The sequence below is a fragment of the Nicotiana tabacum genome, chromosome 11, assembly GCF_000715075.1.
Source record: "Nicotiana tabacum cultivar K326 chromosome 11, ASM71507v2, whole genome shotgun sequence".
Classification (NCBI taxonomy): Eukaryota; Viridiplantae; Streptophyta; class Magnoliopsida; order Solanales; family Solanaceae; genus Nicotiana; species Nicotiana tabacum.
Window position 1 is genome coordinate 40,557,287 of NC_134090.1, and position 21,617 is coordinate 40,578,903.

Genomic DNA, 21,617 nt, shown 5'->3' on the forward strand with positions numbered 1-21,617 from the left:
ATTAACAAAGTTAACCTTCATAAAGTGAAGGTCATACATTAAATGGAAGTAGTATTGGGCAGGTTTGAAAGTCGTACCGAGTTCTGGCGCATTCAAATCTAGTAAATATTTGCTTACCTAAATATTCTGAAATCTGACGAAAGTTTAATACAGGTTGCATCAAATTAGATAGGAGCCAAACTAGAGATTTGGAAACTCCTACTCCTAGATTCTTTTTCCGACGCATGGAAAGCCCTGGTTTATGTAATGGAGATTTGAAGAAAGATTCAAACATAAAATCATCAAAAACACTAAAGTTCTCATGGAAAATTTTAGCGCCAGTTGGAGGCAACAGTGTATGAACAAACAAACCAAATTTTTGCAGTTTCAACTATCACCAACTGCTCCCTGGGGCAGGCTTTAGATGATACAGAGGACGATTAGCCAGCACACGCGCAGATTCACCATACAGCTTGTACGTGACAACATGCACAACAAGATTTACTTTGTTCAAACTAGATCTACCTACCGGAAAAAGGACAACTAAATCAAGGGATGCAATCTAGGACAAACCTCAACATGCGATGAAACCCTTTAGTGCTAGAGATCTGCATCAACTGCAGCATTCAAAGTACAAGTTCTACAATCACACCTTCTTGATGATTTGGACGACGTCTTCATCTTCTAGTTCATGTTCCTGGTACAGAACAAGTGTAAAGAACAGCATCCTAATTGCAGAAAATCTAGGAAGGGACAAGCGACAAAGAAACCAGTAGATAAAATGTAATACAAGCAGTTCAGAGTACTTACCCTGCCCACCCTCTGAGGTTTGTGTTTTGCACTTGAACCCCAAACCAGCGCACTGCAGCACCCAAGGCACATGATTGTTAAGATGATAGAAAATATCAGATCATACCAAACCTAAATGTTAACATTGTATGACAAACGATATGAAATCAAATGATGCGAGTCAATGGAAAAAGGTCCTCAAAGACAGCATTATGATCATGCAAGTTATCATAATCGCCGAAGGTCAAATGCTGATTTACCAAGTGAGGGGCAATGATAATAAAAAGCTTCGACCAAATGGATCAGGAGAGCACAGAAAAACTATGTTAAAACACAACAACTACGCTTCAATATGAAGCAAGTTGGCATCGACAAAGGCTATTTTAAGACTCATGACTGTAATTCTATCTGATTTGACCTTTATCAAATTATTTCTTTATCTGAAAATAGACCTGAAGGAATAACAATTATGCTTCATCAATCTTTTGACAGATAGAGTTCCTGTTTCTCACCACTAAACAAAACCAAACACAAAAAAGAAGGGGAAAATGGAAATCAGAGTTTTACTGCCACAGATCCCACAAGCTCAATAAGCATTTGACTAGCAGTGGGTGTGTTTTGTAGTGTGGTGAAGGTTTATATAGTCCTAACAATTTGCGAGTTTTCCAGTAACTAGCTCAAAAAGCATTTGATTTTTTTGAAGAATGTCAGGGAAGCTGTCTGGAGTTTGCAGTATCCTGCTCCTTTGGAGTTTCAGTAAATTACTGGAAACCTCAAACCCCCACCGGCCCACCCCCTCCCCCCACTCACACCCCGTTCTCCTTTTCTTTGCCATATTTGGGCCACAGAGAGAAGGCCCTTATTGAAGTATGCACAATTTTCCCTTGACGCACTTCCTATGCCCTCCTCATGTCTCCCTTGGAAATCCCTTTTCCTTACTTTGTAAAGAAGAATACCATACATCAAAAAAAAATTGCCATACTCGTCCTCTTGACAACACATGTGAAGGGTACTTATAACATCAATATAAGAAACTGTAAAGGGAAGAACTGTTGAAAGGAACACATACTATTTGAATTGTTTAACCATATCCTTGTGGATTCTGTCGCAGAAGTCCTCCACTGTCCTCCTCTTTGATGATAGAATTACTGGATCCTCATAGTCTGGATTCATTCCCTTCGGCTTAGTGTATATACGGGTTAGACTGAGATATTCCCAAATCTTCTCCAGCAAGCCATCAAGATTCCATTCCAAATGAGCACTGCAGGAAATCATATAAAAAGCATTTTACGATAAGATTGATAGATTCTTAAGTGAAGAGAAGACAACAACAACAACAACAACCCAGTATAATCCCACAACAAGTGGGGTCTGGGAAGGGTAGTGTGTACGCAGACCTTACCCGTACCCTAGGGTAGAGAGGCTGTTTCCAATACACCCTCGACATCCTTCCCTCCAAGAACTCCCCACCTTGCTCTTAGGGTGACTCGAACTCACAACCTCTTGGTTGGAAGTGGAGGGTGCTTACCATCAAATCAACCCACCTTGTCTTTAAGTGAAGAGAAGACATGAACTTAAAATGATTCCAGGAACTTCATTTCTCAGAGAATAAGGCAATGAAAAAAAACACAACAGAGAACTAAAACGGAAGCATAGATGACTAAAGACATGCACTACAGCAATTAACGAAATTTATCAGGCTTGAATTGAGTGTAACTTATAAAAATGTATAATAAGAGCTTCTTATATGAGAGTCTTAGTTACATACAATATGGGCGTAGTCATTCTCTACTACAAAAAGTAAGTACTACTCTACTAAAAATAACAAAAAGCATGCTCAGTTACTATCTTACTAAAGTTCAAAGAATCTATATATGTTGTGAATCTAGAAATATTATGAAATTATATTCCATTAATCCTTCTGAATTTCAACAGATGTGATGACAGGAAATCAGAGTAACCTCACCGAAAAGTAAATATAACCCAAAAAAAGATGGTTGTGAACCATACTAAAGTTCAAAGAATCTATATATGTTGTGAATCTAGAAATATTATGAAATTATATTCCATTAATCCTTCTCAATTTCAACAGATGTGATGACAGGAAATCAGAGTAACCTCACGAAAAGTAAATATAACCCAAAAAAAGATGGTTGTGAACCACAAGCAGGAAATGCATAGAACATTCATATCAATCCATAACTTTTGTAAGAGGTCCTTAACCCTGAACTCATGAAGTGATGGAGCCAATCCAATCGTCAAAAAAGATCTATCCAGCTAACACTTACTTGCCTCTTTACTCGACGGTGGCAGTTGAATCAATGTTTAGTAGAAGAACTAGTTCAAGTACACACATTACTTCAATAATGCTGTTTCAATATCGGCTACTTGATATTGATATGGTTTGCCAACCAAACGAAATCTAAGTCTGACCTTACTGGAAATATCAAAAGCAAAAAATTGACTTGAATAGGGTCAGCTACAACGAGAAGAACAATGTGTCAGCTTAAATAATGAATGGAGGGAATAAAGTGGCATACACAGTGCTAATCGAGATTTTACCAATATTGCGGAGTCTGATGTATGTTGATCATCAAGAATCTCAAGCTATATTAAAGAAGTGCATATTTCTTATATACTTTATCGAAGTATTAAGAAGTGAACATTTCTATTAGGCTTTCACCAATTTTATTCAATTCTTGTCACGGGTTCCTATATGTTGTTATCCGTGAAGCTTTTATTTACCGAAATCTGTAAATGATAGATGAAAAGAAACAAACACAAAACTTTTAAAAAAAAACGGATAACTACCTGATCGGACAATAATGGGGAAGTTTATCCAGAATCTCCAGCTCTTCCATTGTGATTTGATCAATTTTGTTCACAACATAGATGCAAGGTGTGTATACTCTACTGCCTTCAATGACATCAATAAGGTCATCAGCAGTTGCATCATACCTAAGATGAACATCAGCATTATGTATTCTGTATTCGCTGCATATGGCCTTTACGGTGTCGAGGTCTAAATGAGTATTGGTCACTGTTGATGTTAAATTGATCCCACCCTTCTCTTTCCTCCTGAATGTCAGATTAGGTGGTTCCTTGTTCAACCTAATAAAGGGAAGAGCACCAAGAATCGTGAATCAATAGGGGGGGAAAGGAAAAGCAGATTACACAAGGGGAACACAAACATTACAACAGTCTATTACCTGATGCCAAATCCCTCAAGCTCTTTCTCGATGAGACGTTTGTGAGTAATTGGTTTTATTGCATCAAGAACAATAAGTATACAATTGCAAGTCCTTGCAGTACTGATAACCTGTATTTGTCATCAATCACAAGATAAGTGATATTAAGCCCACCAACTACATCTTAATAAAACAAGAAATGAAGGTTGAAGACTCTCAAGTATCATGTCATACATCAATAATCACGAGTACACGGCAATTCATTTAGACCTATTTGTAAAAGCAAAGAGGAATGGGGGACAGAAATTTGAGGGAATGTGACTATTGTTGGCCGTGATATGGTGCATTTAGTTGACATGCAACACCAGATCATCCGCTTTCTTTGTGTAGTTCCACAATAGTTATCATGTCTTCAATATGGCCAAAATATTCAGGTCCTTCCTTAGTATAGCTATTCATTGAAGGTACAGGTAGAAAGGGGAAACGACCAATGTAAAGCTGGATGTAACTATGGCTTTATCAAGAAGTGGGTGTATTTGCTTTGAGAGGTGTGCTTTAGTGGTTCCATATACTTCATTCCAACTTTTTATAATTTCATCCCATCTACTCCAAATTATTTGGCAATTTTTATTGGAGAAGAAGTTTAAGAAAGAAATTTTTTGATGCATAAGCTTAATATGTAAGAAGTACCAAAACTACCCTTTGATGTTTGTTTTTATATGCAATGGGGCCTACAACAACTCATGTCAATGGTAAATTAGGAACATAAAAGTTAAATAGTTTCTAAAAAACTAGATATAGCAAAGTTTACTCATTTTGCGACAAAAAAAGGAAAGAGTGTTAAGCAAATGAGAATGGAGGGTGTATTCAATGTGGAGAAAATACACAGATATTCTCTGGTATCTTCTTGACTGATCTTCATCATGATTGGAGAGAATTCATTTCAGGTACCATTTTCTTAGGTTTTAAATGTATCTACTTGCTTGTCTTGGATACAGAGTCCTTAAAATAAAATCTCTGTTTTCTTATGAAAAATATATGGTGCTAAAAAAATAATGAGATAGCTAAGAAGCAAACGCAACACTTTACCTGCCTTCCTCTACCTTTTCCATCCTTGGCACCCTCAATAATTCCTGGGAGATCCAACAACTACCAAAAAAATCGGGAAAGGGGATGAGCAAGAGAGTTTCATATTAAGCAAAATTATAGAATCAAACATTATGATGTTTTTTTTTTATAAGTAGAATTAAACATTATGATGCTTGCGAGATGGATAATCCTATATGATGTGAACCACACACATTAAAGAAAAAGAAGAAATAAAGATATCAAGAGTAAAAGCTAAGTAGTAAAGAAAAAGAAGAAATAAAGATATCAAGAGTAAAAGCTAAGTAGTCTTTCACACTGTGCACCATGTGCCCTTCTTTACAATAAAGTTGATAAAAGAGTTTCATGAATTAGGAAAACTCAGTAATACTTCACTGCCTGGCACCTGTAACTTTAGTTTTTTTTTTTTATAAGGTAAATTGTATTAATCAAAAGGGAGAAAAAACTCTCGTATACGAGAAGTATAGCAAAAAGTAGAGAATTTACATCAAAACATGATCCTCTACAAAAGATGCCCAATCTTCTATACAAGTAGGGACTTTGGTTTTATTTACATCCTCCCAATTACAGGTATCTTTTTTTTTTTTTTTTGAAAAGGTAACATGTTTGTATTAATATAAAAGGAAGCCTACACTAAACTAGTGTATCCTTCCATAATTACAAGAGGGAGTACAGAAGAGATTCTTGTTTTATTCTAGTCTAGTTCTCTGTTAAATCTCATAAAAAGTCTAAAACATCAAAAATACTTTCACATTCTTCTAAATACTCCTGTTTACACCAAAAAAAAAATAGAGAGTAGACCGCTCATCTTCAGCTTTTGTATAGGACTATGGTTGTCTTCAAAACACCTTTGATTCCTTTCCTTCCAAATTGTCCACCATATACAAGCAGGGACAATCTTCCATCTCTCTTTCTGACTGAATTGTTCATCATCTCTTTTCCAGCTAGCTAGAACTTCCCGGATTCTCCCAGGCATGACCCATCGAATCTCCCTCAGGTTGATGAATACCTTCCATAGTTGGTCAGTAACTCTGCAGTGCAAAAAAAGATGGTTGACTGTCTCCTCATGTTCTTCACATAAATAACATCTGGATCCCAACTGATATCCTCTCTTGATGAGGTTATCTTGTGTCAGAATTGCCTCTCTTGCTAAAAGCCAAGTAAAACATGCAACTTTGTATGGGATTTTAACTTTCCATATCAACTTCCAAGGCCAACAACCAATTTGGTTGTTAGAGTGGTTGTACTCCTTGTAAGCTAATCTAACAGAGAACCTGCCTTCTCTACCCCCTTGCCAGATCACACGATCCTCAATATTGGAAGTCCCTTTGAATTGTTCTAGAGTGTTATAGAAAGCTATCAATCTCTGAATTTCCCAATCATTTAGTAGTCTTCTATAAGTGAGGTTCCACCCTTGGCCTGTCCACACCTCTCCAACAGATGATCCTTGTTGTTGATTCAAGTTGTAAATATCCGAAAAAAGTTGCTTCAGAGTTCTTTGCCCAAGCCATATATCTTTCCAAAAAGATGTTTTCATTCCATTTCCAACTTTGAGGCTGGATTTGTTACTGAGCTTAGGCCAAAGATTTCTGATCGACCTCCACAAACTTACCCCATAAAGACTATTTACAGGTTTAGTTGTCCAATTTCCTTCCATCCCATACCTTGCCTTGATTACATTCTTCCACAAAGATTGCTCTGTTGTGGCAAACCTCCATAACCACTTCATCATCAAACTTTGGTTTTAGACCCATTCCCCCTTCCTTCTTGCTGGCTGTAAGGATATCCCATCTGACCAGATGGATTTTGTTTTTTTCACTGCTGCCTTGACACAGGAAGTTTCTTCTCAGAACATCAAGTCTTTTCACTATACTTGCAGGCATTGGGAATAAGGACATCATGTAAGTAGGCATGGCGTCAAGAACATTGTTAATGAGGGTTAATCTTCCTCCCAAGGATAGATATTGGCTCTTCCAGCTAACTAACTTCTTCTCACATTTCTCTACTACTCCATTCCATATCCCTCTTTGATTTGCTTTTTGCCCCTAGTGGCATTCCCAGATAAGCAGTTGGCAAAACTCCTATTCTACCTCCAAGGATTCTCACCAAGCTATGTATCTCCATTACTTCATTAACTGGATAAATGAAACTCTTATTCTAGTCAATGTGTAATCTAGATATAACTTCAAAAAGAATGAAAACCACTCTCAGAGATAGCATTTGATCCCTACTAGCATCACAAAATACCAGTGTATCATCTGCATATTGCAAATGTGTGATTTCCAAGTAATCTGATTCCCTAGATTTCACCCTGAACCCCCTAATCTTGTTGTTAGCTTTGACAATTTTAAACAAGTTGTTTAAACCTTCCATTGCAAGAATAAATAAGAAGGGTGACACAGGGTCCCCCTGTCTCAATCCTCTTTGAGATGAGAAAAATCCAACAGGTGCACCATTAATCAGAATGGAAAATTTTACAGTGCTAATGCAGAATTTGATCCAGCTGATCCACCTTTCAGCAAAGCCTTCAGCAAGATTCCCAACAAAAACTCCCAGTTCAGGTGATCATAAGCCTTTTCTATGTCCAGCTTACACAAAATGCCCGAATTTTTGCTCTTCATTCTAGCATTTACACACTCATTAGCAATGAGAATAGCATCCATAATTTGCCTGCCTTTGATAAAGGCCATCTGCTGTGTATCCACCAATTTGCACATCACTTTTTTGAGTCTCTCTGTCAGTATCTTTGAAATTATTTTATAGATGCTACCTATCAGACTGATAGGTTTAAAGTCTTTCAATTCCTTGGCTCCTACTTTCTTTGGGATTAGAGCCACAAAGTTGGCATTGAAACTTTTTTCAAAGACTCCATTTTCTTGAAAATTCTGTACAGAAGCAATCACCTATGGACTGATCACTTCCCAACATTGAGTGTAGAAAGCCATAGTATAACCATCGGGGCCAGGAGCCTTGTCCCCTGCACATGCTTTGACACTCTCCCAGATTTCCTGTGGTTCAAAGGTGCTCAGTAGCATCTAGTTATCCTCTAGGCTAATGGTTGGGCATTCCCTTAAGTTACATTGTGGTCTCCACTCCTCAGTCTCTGCGTATAGGTTTTGATAAAAAGTGACTATCTCCTTCTTGATGTCTTCTGGATTCTCCATAGTTTCCCCATTAACTAGTAGCTTATCAATGTTGTTGTACCTTTTGTGAACATTTGCAGTTCTATGGAAAAACTTAGTATTTTTGTCTCCTTCTTTCAACCAAATAGTTCTAGACCTTTGCCTCCATGTTATCTCCTCCTTTCTAGCAATTTCCTCAAAATCCAACAGTAGAGTAGTTTTCTTATGAATTTCTTCATCATTTAGGATCCTAAGCTCTTGAGTCTCCTCTAGTTCAGCGAGTTGGCCGAGGATGTTCAATTTCTGCATATCCAAGTTACCTTGTGTTGATTTGCTCCACTCTTTATAATATTTCTAAAGCCTTCATCCCATTCCTCAGACACCAGAAACCTATCCAACCTAGCAGCAATGTTATGATTAACCCCTTTCTTCCAAGTGAACTTCCCTCCTAGCAGTTGCAAGTCTACTAACCCCATATCCTTAATGAATCCTGTAAATTCCTCCATCGATCTGGTGAAATTATTACAATTCTTCTTCTCGGATGGAAACCTGACTGTATTAAAGTCCCCACACACTACCCAAGGACCAGTGAATAAACCCCTAGCAGCACCTAACTCCCACCATACTTTTTCTCTTTCAACTCTATCATTAGGAGCATATACACTAGACAAATGCCAATCAAACTCTTGTGACTTACCACTGAACTTACATGTGATGGAATACATACCCAATTATAAGGATATACTACTGTCCCACATGATAAGGATACCCCCAGTTCCATTTGCTTCTAACCGAACAAATTTCACCCACCTGTATGCCCATAGTTCTCTAACTATTTCCCTTATTTCCCCTAATATCTTGGACTCCTGAAAACAATAAACATCTGCTTTCCAGCTATGAACCATATTTTTTATCAACTCCCTCTTTCTAAATCTATTTAGACCCCTAACATTCCAAGATACAATTTTGATCATCATTCACTATCAATGGCTTTGTGCGGACTAATGCTTATTTTTACTGTCTGCATGGTGAAGAACACAGCTTTGCCGCCGGTCAGGAGCTCACTCTTAACATGTACAATTAAAAGAAAAGATAAGGGGGGAAATGACGAATGGAAGTTAATGTTGGGTTAATTTTGGGGAAATGGACCAATTCAGCCTTGAGGAGCCCAATGCTATGAATAGATACCATTTTTAAAAGAAATCTTATAAGAAGATGGTACATAACACCTCACAACTTAATCAGCACTTGACAGCCAAAAATAAAGGGCAGCTCCATGCACAAAACATCTCGCGTTCATGCAAGGCAGTGAACCCAAAATTTGCCATAAAAACTGGCTTTTTACACTGAAAGCATTTTATTTCATTCATTCCACATCTACTTATCTTTGACCATTTTCCTTCTTGAGGAAAGAGCTTCCACATTAAGGCCAGGTTAACTCACTTGGCTCCAACAATGCTATACATTAAGGGTGTTTGATTTACCTCACTAATAGAAATAATCTCAACATAAAATTCTGCTAAGTTAATATCTAGTATGGTTGGTTGTACAAGAAAAAAATAAATGCCACGTAACTCTATAAAGCGGTTGGTTGGCCTTATTATACTCTTGCATTGTTTATACATGCATAAGTTATGGGGTATGCACAACCTGGCTCAGATACCACGATTATTAAAAAGATACATGCATAATTTATGCGAAAATCTGTATGTTATTTTATGCAGTATAGAATGTGGAATAAGAATACATGTATTAGCCATACACGGATAAGAGTACAACAACAACAAACACATTCCCAGTGTATTCCCACAAATGGAGTTTAGGGAGGATAATGTGTACGCAATCTTACTCTACCTGGAGCGGGTAAAGAGGTTGTTTCTGATAGACCCTCAACTCCAGGCACGCAGAATCACAGCAGTAAGGAACAACAATACAGTAGTGAAAAAGTCATGAAAAGAAGCAGATAGCAACATAACCAATGCAGAAGCAACATCAGATAGTAACAGATATCTAAGAATAAGACAACGGGAATAATACTAAAACTACTGGTATGGAAAGGAAGTACACTTTATACCCCACTAATATTCTACCCTAATTCTCGACCTCCACAACTTTCTATCAACGTTCATGTCCTCGGTAAGCTAAGATGTGCCATGTCCTGCCTAATCATATCTCTCCAATACTTCTTCGGCCTTCCTCTACCTCTCCTAAAGTAACTAAGAGTAACTAAAGCAATCAATCCCTACATTATTATTCACCATATAAAAAATTCAATTTATTGTAATCTCTACATAACTAGTTCGTGAACAAATGACCAATAAGAGTACATTAAAGGCTCTTCCAGAAAAGGGATTTTCGGCTTCATCAGTGCTTCATATTAATAGGGAAGAATGCTCTTGTAATAAGGCAAGCCACAAATTGCAAGCAGTGCAGGTTCTAGGCAAAATTATACTGATACTCACTCTAGAGAGAATAGCAATAATTGCTTCTAGCTTATAAAAGGAAACACAATCACAACATTTAGCAAGTGATTCTAATATATAAGAGAAAACAATGTACATATGAAACCACAACTCTTTATTCTTATACTTTTTTTTTGGATAAGCGAAACCACGTCTTATATCTGGTGTCAACATAATCATAATTTGAACATACTCTCCCTTAAAACTGAGAAAAAGTACACTTCAAGAGACCAACAATTTAGATAACTTTTTTATAAGTTAATCGACAAGTTAGATAACTGCCTTCCCTCTGATTATCTGGATTATATAATTGAAGCTAAGACATTTACAGAAGCAACTAGTGGCTAATAAAACCTAGAAGCACATTTCAGGGAAGAATATCCTCCATGAGAAAATCTCATTGCAGAGTAACTAGTACAAACTGTTTTCATATTCTCCTTATTTATGATTACAAAAATCTACTTCCAAATATTTCTGGACACAAGTGAGCAAAATTAGTATCAGTATCCAAATAGATCAATTCCTATTCTCATCAAAAAAGCAGTACTCCTTCAAGTTGACAGTTTTATTTGCACAAGTAGCAAACTATATCTGAAGCGTTCTTAAGTGCCAGGTTCTAGAAAATCATGAAGGTTTTGTGATACCTGGATTTTAGCTCCTCGATACATGATGACACCAGGAATGCACGTTAAGGTGGTAAATTCATATGAAGCAACCTGTCAACCATAGAAGAGGGCTTGTTAGGAAAAGGCATAATGAAACCACCTTGCAACGTGAAGTTCCATTGTGTTTTTCCTAGAAGCGTCAAGCCAACAGAACAGGTTATATTTGCTTCGACAGCCGATTGTAGTAGCACAAATGACTCGTAATCAAAGGCAATTCACTACTTAGAAAAGAGTTGATTTTGCTTTAAAGATACGGATCTGACTAATGATCAATTACCTATATATTTTCTTGCCACTACTTTTAAAGTTCATTTGGTGGTCCCCAAAAAGTTAGAGCAGAAAAACAATCAACTCGAGAAATAGCTGATTTGCTTATTTCTTGACTTACGAGAATCAAAATTAAATGATGAAGCCTTTTCTCCCCTTGAAATGTTAATTTGTCTCTGATTAATGATCACAAGTTAAACCTTGGGATAAGAAATTAGATCTAACTTCCAAAATAGAGAACATAGTAAAAAGAAAAAACTCTTGCGCCCTTCCATCCATAAAAGAGGGAAAAAGGAAAGAGAAACACAAAATAATAATACGGGAAAACGCTATGTAAGAACAACGGACTAAGTTTCCAGAATACAAACCTGAGCAACTTGTGCTACTATATTTTATAGAGATTTCTAGCTAACACAGCGCATGTATTCATATTCACTAAGTTAAGCATTCAAATTGATCAAGTTAGGTACCCTGATTAGGAGACTGTTACACAACTATATTGCCACTTCACCTTACCTATTCTGTGATAAACTCAAGAATAGACTCAACTACCAAATCACTAAGCAAGCTATAGAATCACAATTTGACATTAAAAGAGTAACTTCCATGTGTAAATTCGTCCAACTTATATTCAAACAAGTTCTATGTTTCGTGCGTAGGTTCATCTTTTCAGACTCTACTTCATGCCGGTGCTACTACAGTACAGCCCATGGTAATGCTACTGTAGTGAAGAAGATCCACATCTAGTAATTAGTATATTTGCAGGTAGGAAATTTATATATCTTTCATGACTCAGAGTATCAGCACCACCTACTTTTAACAGTGTAACCTACCCACAAAGACTTCAAGCCAATTCTTTACTGTTGAATGTTATAAGCCACGAAAGCTAAGGAAAGAAGAATTCAAGAAAGCATCTTCATGCATCTGTAGAGCTAAAGCGATTAATTTGTTGCCCTCATGTTTCTCCTATTCTAGAAGATTTCTCACTTTTCCCTAATAAACTCATTATTAAATCTTTCATTATGCTCCTTGCTCAAAGACTACATTTCCCAGACTTCATAGTTCATAGAAAAGACTAAATTTCCTAGAAGAATTTTTTTTAGATGAAGTAAGGTGTTTCATTAATAAAAGGCATCAAGAAGATGCAAAGTTACAAAAGAACAAAAGCACTAGAGCACAAAAATACTAGTTTGTTAGCCCCTTTACATCATTTTTTTTCCTAGAAGAATTATATATATGTTCCTTTTGTCCCTCTTATTATTCATTTTAGAGTTCCAAAAATCATTTGTGAAGAGTACAACAACTCCTTATTTGAAGGATAAACTTCATTTTGCATCATTGTACTGCTTTCTCATCAATATAAAGTTCGTTATTCATGGTAAATCTTTTTCCTTCCAAAACCATATGAACTTTCAAATCACAAAAATTTGAAATCGTATCTGCCAATTCTCATCATCTTAAAGAGCATATGAGCCCGAGTATCACACTCATTTCCTCTAAAAGGGGGCTGAGTTCAGAAAAACTAAGTGTTTTTACATGGAAAACCTACCGATCAACCCCCCCCCCCCCACACACACACCCCAAAAAAAAAAACACACACACACACACCCCACGGGGCCAACCGTGGCTTTTCTACATTTTCCCCTTGGTAAGTTGTACCTCTGACCTCATGGTTCGAGCTGGAGGTCCCTTCCACTCGACCAGCCCTCTTGTAAAAATTCAGCAAAAAATTTAATTGGAATGTCATTTAAATATACTTTACACGTGCTTCTCATAAGTCATAATCTGACCTGATGCTTGATACCTCTGACAAATATATCGAGTGGATATTTCTTGATGGTACTGCCTCTACTATAAAAGAGTTGCCATCATTTCCTCATAATTATTCCAAGAAAAAGCTGATTTTTCAACTGAAAAGGATTCCATATGCTATTTGACACTTTAAAATTCAAACTTCTAAGAAGCTAATACAAAACCCTTTTTCATAATTACAGAACTGACACAATTTTACCTCTTATCGTACACTATTTCTTTATAAAGTAAATAATTATATTAATGATGGGGAAAACCTGTATACAAGCCGTATACTAAAAAAAAAAAAAAAGTAAAGAACCTACACTGCAATATGGTTCTGTACAAAAGAAACCCAATCATCTATACAATTATGGACCTCCTGGGTGAACCAAGAGACTGTTTTGCAATTTTCTTATCTACACTTCTGTTGGTCAAAAGAGAATTCATGAACTAAGAGAATCAAAGTACTAGATAACGAACTTAGATATCATTGGATGGTTACATACCTCAGAAAAAGTTCCAGTCAATTTGTTCAAGAGTGTCGACTTTCCAACTGAAGGAAAGCCCACTAAACCCACTCTTGCATCACCGCTTTTTGTAACATCAAAACCTTCTCCAGCTCCACCACCACCTTTTGATGTAGGTGTAAGAAGCTCCCTTCGAAGTTTTGCCAGTTTTGCCTAGCCATGCATTGCATTACAAAAGTATTAGGTTGTAGTACGAAAAACTAATCATACAATAAAATAACCATAGCAAGTAATTATAATTTTTATGCATGTTAACATTTAATGAGTGTGCGAAAATATATACTTGTTCTTCCCATGTTTACTGCACATATCTTTAACCAAAACCTAATGCAGAAATTCTGATATTATACCAATTAGATTTTCGGAAAAGAAAAAAATCGAGTTTTGGAGTTAGAGATGTGTTATAATGCTGTCAAACCACATCAACAGTTATATCAACAAGGTGTCCTATGCTAATCCGAGAAGCTCTTGAAGCTCCCTCGAAGGTTTGCCGGTTTTGCCTAACCACTCATTGTACTATTAAATAACCATAGCAAGTGAATTTAGTAAAATCTCTTTGTATTGATGGTAAATTTACCTAGTTATTTGTTAGCATGTTGCTATTTCAGTGAGTGTGAGAATACTCGTTTCATCCCACGTTACTGCATCTATGACTAACAAAAAACTAATATCAGAAATCTGATACTACACAAGTTTGGAGTTCTGGAAAAGAAAAGAAACATAAAGTTTTGGAGTTAGAGATGTGTTATAATGATGTCAAACCACACCAACAGTTATACATAGGACAATTATCCATGCTAATTCGAGCAGCTGTAAACGGGAAATGCCGCCGCTAATGGAAATGAAGCGAACAACAAGAAGTAGGTCAAGCAATTGGAGCCAAAAGGAGTACAGGATTAAAACATAGTTCGATGACTTTCTACCACAGAAAGAGTAAATGGAAAAGTTGCTAATAAAGAGGAAAAGAATATTAGAACGTTCTTTCATAGTAAATGACAGAGGAATGAATTATGTAATTCAAGAAGATAAGATCTAAACTAGCGTTAATTTTACGCATTACCTAAATATCACCTTATATGTTTTAAAGAACTCAAGACTGTTTGTGAAACAGATATTCTCAGATCAACCAGCATCTAAACTAGAGAAGACAACTAAAAGCATTGGAAGATTATATATGCACGGTATCTTGACAAACCTAGGGCAATTTTTTTTTGGGGGGGGTGGGGGGTGTTGCAATTTTTAGGCACATAATATTTCAACCCGATCATTACATTTGGACGACAGAAAAACACTTGACCCATATTTACTAGCATCAACCTATAATATGACATTTTAATAGAAATCATGATAAGCAAAAGAATAAATTAATTTTGGGTAAGAAAATATTTTCCAGTTGTTGGTTATGTCTCGTGTATGGTAAAGAGTCTTGATTAAAAACCTGATTATGGAAGGGAAAAAAAAATCCAAATATAACTTTAGAGTGATGTAAGCTCATGACATGTCAACAAATCCAAGAATGTGAAAAATCATACTTCCCTTTGTCTACAATAATGAACATAAAACATAAGCAACCCAACTGCATATCAATGACCCAACAATAAATTTCGTGTAACCTCAGAAACTAAACCAATCAAATATTTGTGACTGTGCTACCTTTAACAAACCGAGATGATGAGCAGTAGCTTTGTTCTTTTGGGTCTTAGCCATCTGCAAGCAAAGAGACAATTTCTCACTTTCTAGTCAACAGTAATATCTATTCGGCGTAAAGAAATAAAGGTGTCATATGGCCAAAGGCATAATTGAGCGAACACAAACTGAGCAAAGAAATATCTAGAATTTAATGAAAAGATGTAATCAACTTAGTTTAATCTGCTTCTCTGGGTGGTTGTTGTTGTTGTAATAGGTATGATTCAAGTACACATAAGAAGAATCGAATAGATCTATTAATATGGATTTTTCCTCTTTGACTTTAGATGCATGAACATTGAAAGTTCCAGGTCTACACAGCACGTTCAAAGTTTTAATTTTTGATAAAATATAACAATTAACCAAAGCTAATTGTGGATCAAGAAAGCCACTCATAATAGCTGATTTTGTTTTCGATTTAGTTAGGATATAAGAGTGAGGATAAATGGATTTAAATCTACGAGATATTTTAGGATAGCTCCATTTTCGAGTGGACTTAAAAGGTCCAATACTTATTTCTCGGGTTTCAAAATTATTGGGTTTCACCAGGGCACCTGAAACTTGATTGTCCATCATTTGATGTCATTCACTATGCTTTATGCAACATAATGAACTAACAATTTGAAAAATTATCTCGAGGCAGGGACAAATGCAGCAAAAACTTGCACTAAGCCATATAAGTTTATCCAAACCTTGCTATTAGTAAGTAATACTTATCAAATTAGGGACTCAGAATATGACTTTTCATGACGGTGGTGTCTAGACCAGTTTGCGTACACCTCGACTAGTTCACCTGGTACCTACTACCTCCTACCAGCCAGGGGCGGATCTACGTTGCTACAAGTTGTGTCATCCGACACCACATCGCTAAAAACTTGCACTAAGCCATATAAGTTTATCCAAACCTTGCTATTTAGTAAGTAATACTTATCAAATTAGGGACTCAGAATATGACTTTTCATGACGGTGGTGTCTAGACCAGTTTGCGTACACCTCGACTAGTTCACCTGGTACCTACTACCTCCTACCAGCCAGGGGCGGATCTACGTTGCTACAAGCGATATCATCCGACACCACATCGCTAAAATTTTCTACAAAATTATAGGTGATTGAAAAAAAGAAACATTAATAGCCATTGAGATGGCACTACTTTACAAACAAAATGGTTCCAGTCTGGTGGTCACTACTTCCAGCGAAGGAGGTCACAGGTTCCATTCCTGGCATAGGCGCTTACTCTCTTTTTTTTTTTTACATATAATAACCTCAGAATGACACCAGGCCCAATCTGAGCAAAGGCTGTAGTACGATTCGGAGAAAGAATATGAAACAGAATCTAAAGGAACTCTTTGTTTAAACTTTAGGGCTCTTAATACTATTATAGAAAAACATATATCGTTGGCTTATATATTCTATACCTTTTTACTTAGTTCTGACTTCCTATTCCAATTCCGCACTCTCCTTTACCAGCTCCAACCTTGGGCGGCTCATCACGTACGATTCTCCATTAGATTCTTTTTTCCCCTAAAGTAATTTAAGTATATTTTCTTGGGACTAGTGTTAATAATTTATGATTTGGAATCTTGGAATAAAGAATATCACAATTGAGATTTAAACATAGGATCTATAGCAACTTTTGAGCCCCTTTCCTACTTTACTAGAATTTTTCCTAATGTCAAGGGAATTCAATTGTTTACATAAAACAAAAAAAATTGTTTTCATCCTAATTATGCAATATAATATCTAACAAAGGGATTCAGTTGAACTTGAACCCCTTTTCTCTACTTAGTTCCACCGCTTTGTCTCATTGTAGTAATTTGTTTACTGGTTCACTTTTTAAATTATCGACACCTCTTGTAAAAAATCATGCGTACGCCCCTGCTACCAGCTGATACCGGGTAATTCTGACTACCACAAATGGGAGAAATCACCTAATTCTATTGAGATTATAAGACCTCATAGTTCTCCTTGAGACTCAGAATGATATCTTTCCCATTCCATTGCCATTTATTTCTGAAATTCCATTATAGAAAATCAAGTATATACTTGTCCTTTTGTTTAGGAAATATAAGCACTATCCTTTCCCGTTTAATTTTTCTCATTGTCTTTTCCATTTCTCAGATAAATTTCATTTCAATTTTTTTAAGCAAAAAGATATAAGTTATTCATACAGCTATAAAAGCTTAGATAAAATTGATACAGTGATAGATAAAACTGAAATGATTAATTTCATTTTCAGACTATCATCTGAGTAATTTTTTTGCGTATATAAACAAAACGAAGCAATAAATCGTTGTGTTAGTTTTTTGATACCTCATCTTCGATATCTTTGATTTTCTGCATAACGGTCGCCATTGTTTGGTGGATTCGAACTCTCTGGAAAGTTTCGTCGGAACAAAGGGGCAGAGAGAAGAGGGACTTTAAAGACAGCGCTGAGAATTTAGGAGTTTTCCCCTGTGTGTGTGCGCGCTTTTGAGGTTTAGTGACGGAGAAAATGACAAAAATGATCCTTGTATTTGGTGTAGATTTAAAATGGTCTTTAATACACTTGAAGAGTAGTTGTGGTCCTTTAAGTTTGTTAAAATGAGCACTTCTGGTCTTCCAAAAAATATTACTCCTCCCGTTTCAATTGATGTAGTAAAGTTTGACTTGGTATGAAAATTTATAATTTTAAAAGCTAAAAACTTGTGGGATAATAATATTTGTGTGACTATAAAAGTGTCACGATCCAAAATATCACTTAATCGTGATGACATCTAACCCCAATATATTAGGTAAATTAAATAATAAATAATATAACTCGAATGAAAAAAATCATCAATAATCAATAAATAAAATAGCAAAAAATTCATACTACTATCCCAAAGATTGGTAGTACAAGTCATGAGCCAGTAAGATTAGATTTACAATGTTGGTACGAAGAAAATATAATATTTGCTTGAATATACATATATAGATTTTCAAATTCTAAACTACCATGAACAAGGTGATAGCTTCTAACTGGAACTTGAGTACATCCTCGTTTGCTTGCCTTCGACATCTACAAGAGCTTAGCTCCAAAATCTGCATGTAAGATGCAGAAGTGTAGTATGAGTATAACCGACCATATGTACTTAGCAAGTAACGTGACTGAACTTGATGAAGTAGTGGCAAGGTTTTTAAGTCAAAAGGTACTTACTAATATAACTTGTGCAATTCGTAAGCAAGAGAAATAACAAGAGAAAAGACAAGTAAGAATGAAAAGTTAAATAAGAACACTGAACGAGGTAGAAGACGTACATCTAATAATAATAATAAGGTAGAAGGCATAAATGTAACAACGGTAAACAACAGAGGCGGATCCACCTTAGATCCTATGGTGCATGTGCACCCATTCTCTTTTGGCTTTAAGAGTGGATCTTTTGTACAAATTTTTTGAAATGCTGGTTCTATATTACAGTGTGAACCCATGGTAAAAAACAGACACTGGGTCCCTTTTCTTTTTCCCTCTGACGCTAGGTGCCTTAATGCTTATTTCATAGAGCTTCTGCGAAATTGCTAATTTCTTCACTGTTTTCTTTTTCTTCTGCTTTTCGTTTTCTTTTTCTTTTTTCTTTCGCATTCTACTTTAAAATAATATCTTTCTTTTCTGAATTCTCTATCTTCTTCACTTCATCAGATCCACAATTGAGCTTTCTCAAAATAATTCCTTTTTTAATTTTCTCTTTCTTTTCCATTTCTATTAATGTTTGTTTTCCTAATCTGCATGACTTCATCCAATTAAACTTTATTTTCGCAAAGGTTTCATGGTGAACAACAAAAGATTAGGGATTAGTTATTGGTTAGTTTAAATTAAATTAGTGTTTGTCTCTCTATCTTGACTCTTGAGCACTATAAATAATTTATGTGACTATAAGATTTAAGTTACAATAAAACTCCTTGAGTCATATTTATATTATTTCCAATAAGATTATTGGATTTTTGCCTCCAAAATTTTCACAACTAGACAGAGTTTTTATTTTATATTTTGGACACAAGCAATTTATTGATTGAAAGTTAATCATATGATCTAGAATTTTTGTTATTTATTGCACTTAATTTGCAATATACTACAAGTAATTACCACTAATATTAACAACACAATAAAGATACGGAATTACAATAATCATGCGTGTGTGTATATATACTATATTATAAGTCTGAAGCCCCAAAATAAAAGGTGTAAGATCAAAATAGCCATTAAAAGTTTGAACGACTATTTTGCTCTTTGAACAAGCATTATTTCAAGAAGTTTTTTGTATAAAAATGTAAATAGACATTTCAAGTTATCTTTTTTTTAATCTCCTCTCAATATTTTCAATTAATGCTCTTTTAATTTAAGTGGACGTTGAGAAGGCAAAAGTTGCTATAGACCATCTGAAGAATTTGAAGAGTTGTCGAGAATTATTAGTAGCCTAATTCATTTGACAAATTCCCAATAAAGGATCAGTCTAATCTACTAATTAAATGTCTATATATGAAAAATCTGGATATAAATGTCTTATTCAAGCTTTGTAATTCTGATAGTTTTTATCTATAGTTAACGGTTTGGAGTGCTTATTCATCTGTATATTTTATCATATGTTTTACTATATTCTTATTACCCTTTCTTTCATTTAATTCCCTTTAAGTTCTTGCATAAAGTTTAAGTTACAATTCTACAACTTAATTGTCTTTCTCCATATTTACGTAAAATTTTATAGAAATTTTCAGTTACAAGAGAGGTTTTGGTGATTGCCCGTCACGATCCTAACCCCGAATCCGGTCGTGACGACGCCTCTCGTGAAGACAAGGCCAGCCAGTTCAACCCAACTCAACTTTTAAAGCAGTTAATCAACATAAAAATAGTCTAAACATGATTTAAACAATACTGAATAGCGGAAATATCGATAACAATACGGAAAGTCCAACCCAACACAACCCTAACCGGGTGTCACAAGTCACGAGCATCTACTAGGGTATAAATATAACTAAAAGTCTAAAGTGTACAAATACACACTAATGAAATGAAGAGAGAGAAAAGCGGTGCTGCGAACGTCGGCAACTACCCTGCTAAACTCCGATGATTCTGCATCCGACCAGCCAATACCCGCTACCGGGTTAAAAAATACCTGAATCTGCACACAAAGTGCAGGGAGTAAAGTGAGTACTCCAACTCAGTGAGTAATAATCATAACTAAAGTCTGAATGGTAAGAAATCACGTAAAGCATATCAGAATGTTGTATAGAAGCAGTTTAAATCTAGTAAGAAAGTAGTGAAGCTGTAAAATCTCTTAAAACATCTTAGCTCAGTTTGAAACTTCCTTGAAAATGACTTTTTCAATAGTTATGCAAATGAATGCAAAACAATTAGTGCAGATAAGCACAAAAATCTGCCCCTCGGGCACAAATATACAATTTAAACATGTAAATGGCAGGCAAATAAGAAAAAAAATAAGCACATAAGGTTCGCCCCTCGGGCACAATGTCATCAAATCCGCCCCTCGGGCAATGTCTCAGAACAGTACCAGCCCCTCGGCCTCAATCTCAGAACAATACCAGCCCCTCGGGCTCAATCTCACATCACAATGGGTACCCGCGCTCACTGGGGGTGTACAGACTCCGGAGGGGCCCCTTACGACCCAAGCGCAATATCAAGCCATCTCGTGGCATCAAATCTAGGCCCTCGGCCTCATCTCAATCAACAAGTCACCTCATGGCGTACATATCTCAGGCCCTCGGCCTCATAATCAAATCAGGCGTGCAGCCCGATCCAAAAGTATCCTCACAATACAAGCCATCGGCCTTACTCAGTCAAAAATCACATAAGCCACTCGGGCAACAGTAAAACATGATGCTCAGCCAAAATGTTATTTGAAATATCATTCAAGTGTTAAAGCAAAATAAACTTGGCTGAGTTTTGAAAACAGTGGAAAATAACATGACTGAGTTCAAGTATAAAATCAAAACAGCGAGAAAATATCAACAACAATCCCCGAAGGGTTCAAATAGTTGGTACTAGGCCCAAATATGGCAT

General features: G+C 36.0%; 1 protein-coding gene across 1 annotated transcript; it reads right to left on the reverse strand.

Annotated features, from left to right (window-relative positions):
• Positions 1 to 278: 278 nt before the first annotated feature.
• LOC107796147 (developmentally-regulated G-protein 3-like) lies at positions 279 to 18,100 on the reverse strand. Its single transcript, XM_016618887.2, has 10 exons — positions 17,897 to 18,100; positions 15,554 to 15,607; positions 13,880 to 14,053; positions 11,292 to 11,363; positions 5,046 to 5,105; positions 3,978 to 4,087; positions 3,580 to 3,879; positions 1,838 to 2,029; positions 790 to 841; positions 279 to 676 (listed from the first exon to the last, which is right to left on the reverse strand). Exons 1-10 carry the CDS (start codon positions 17,936 to 17,938, stop codon positions 626 to 628), a joined length of 1,107 nt encoding a protein of 368 aa, XP_016474373.1. The 5' UTR covers positions 17,939 to 18,100; the 3' UTR covers positions 279 to 625.
• Between the last annotated feature and the right edge of the window lie 3,517 nt (positions 18,101 to 21,617).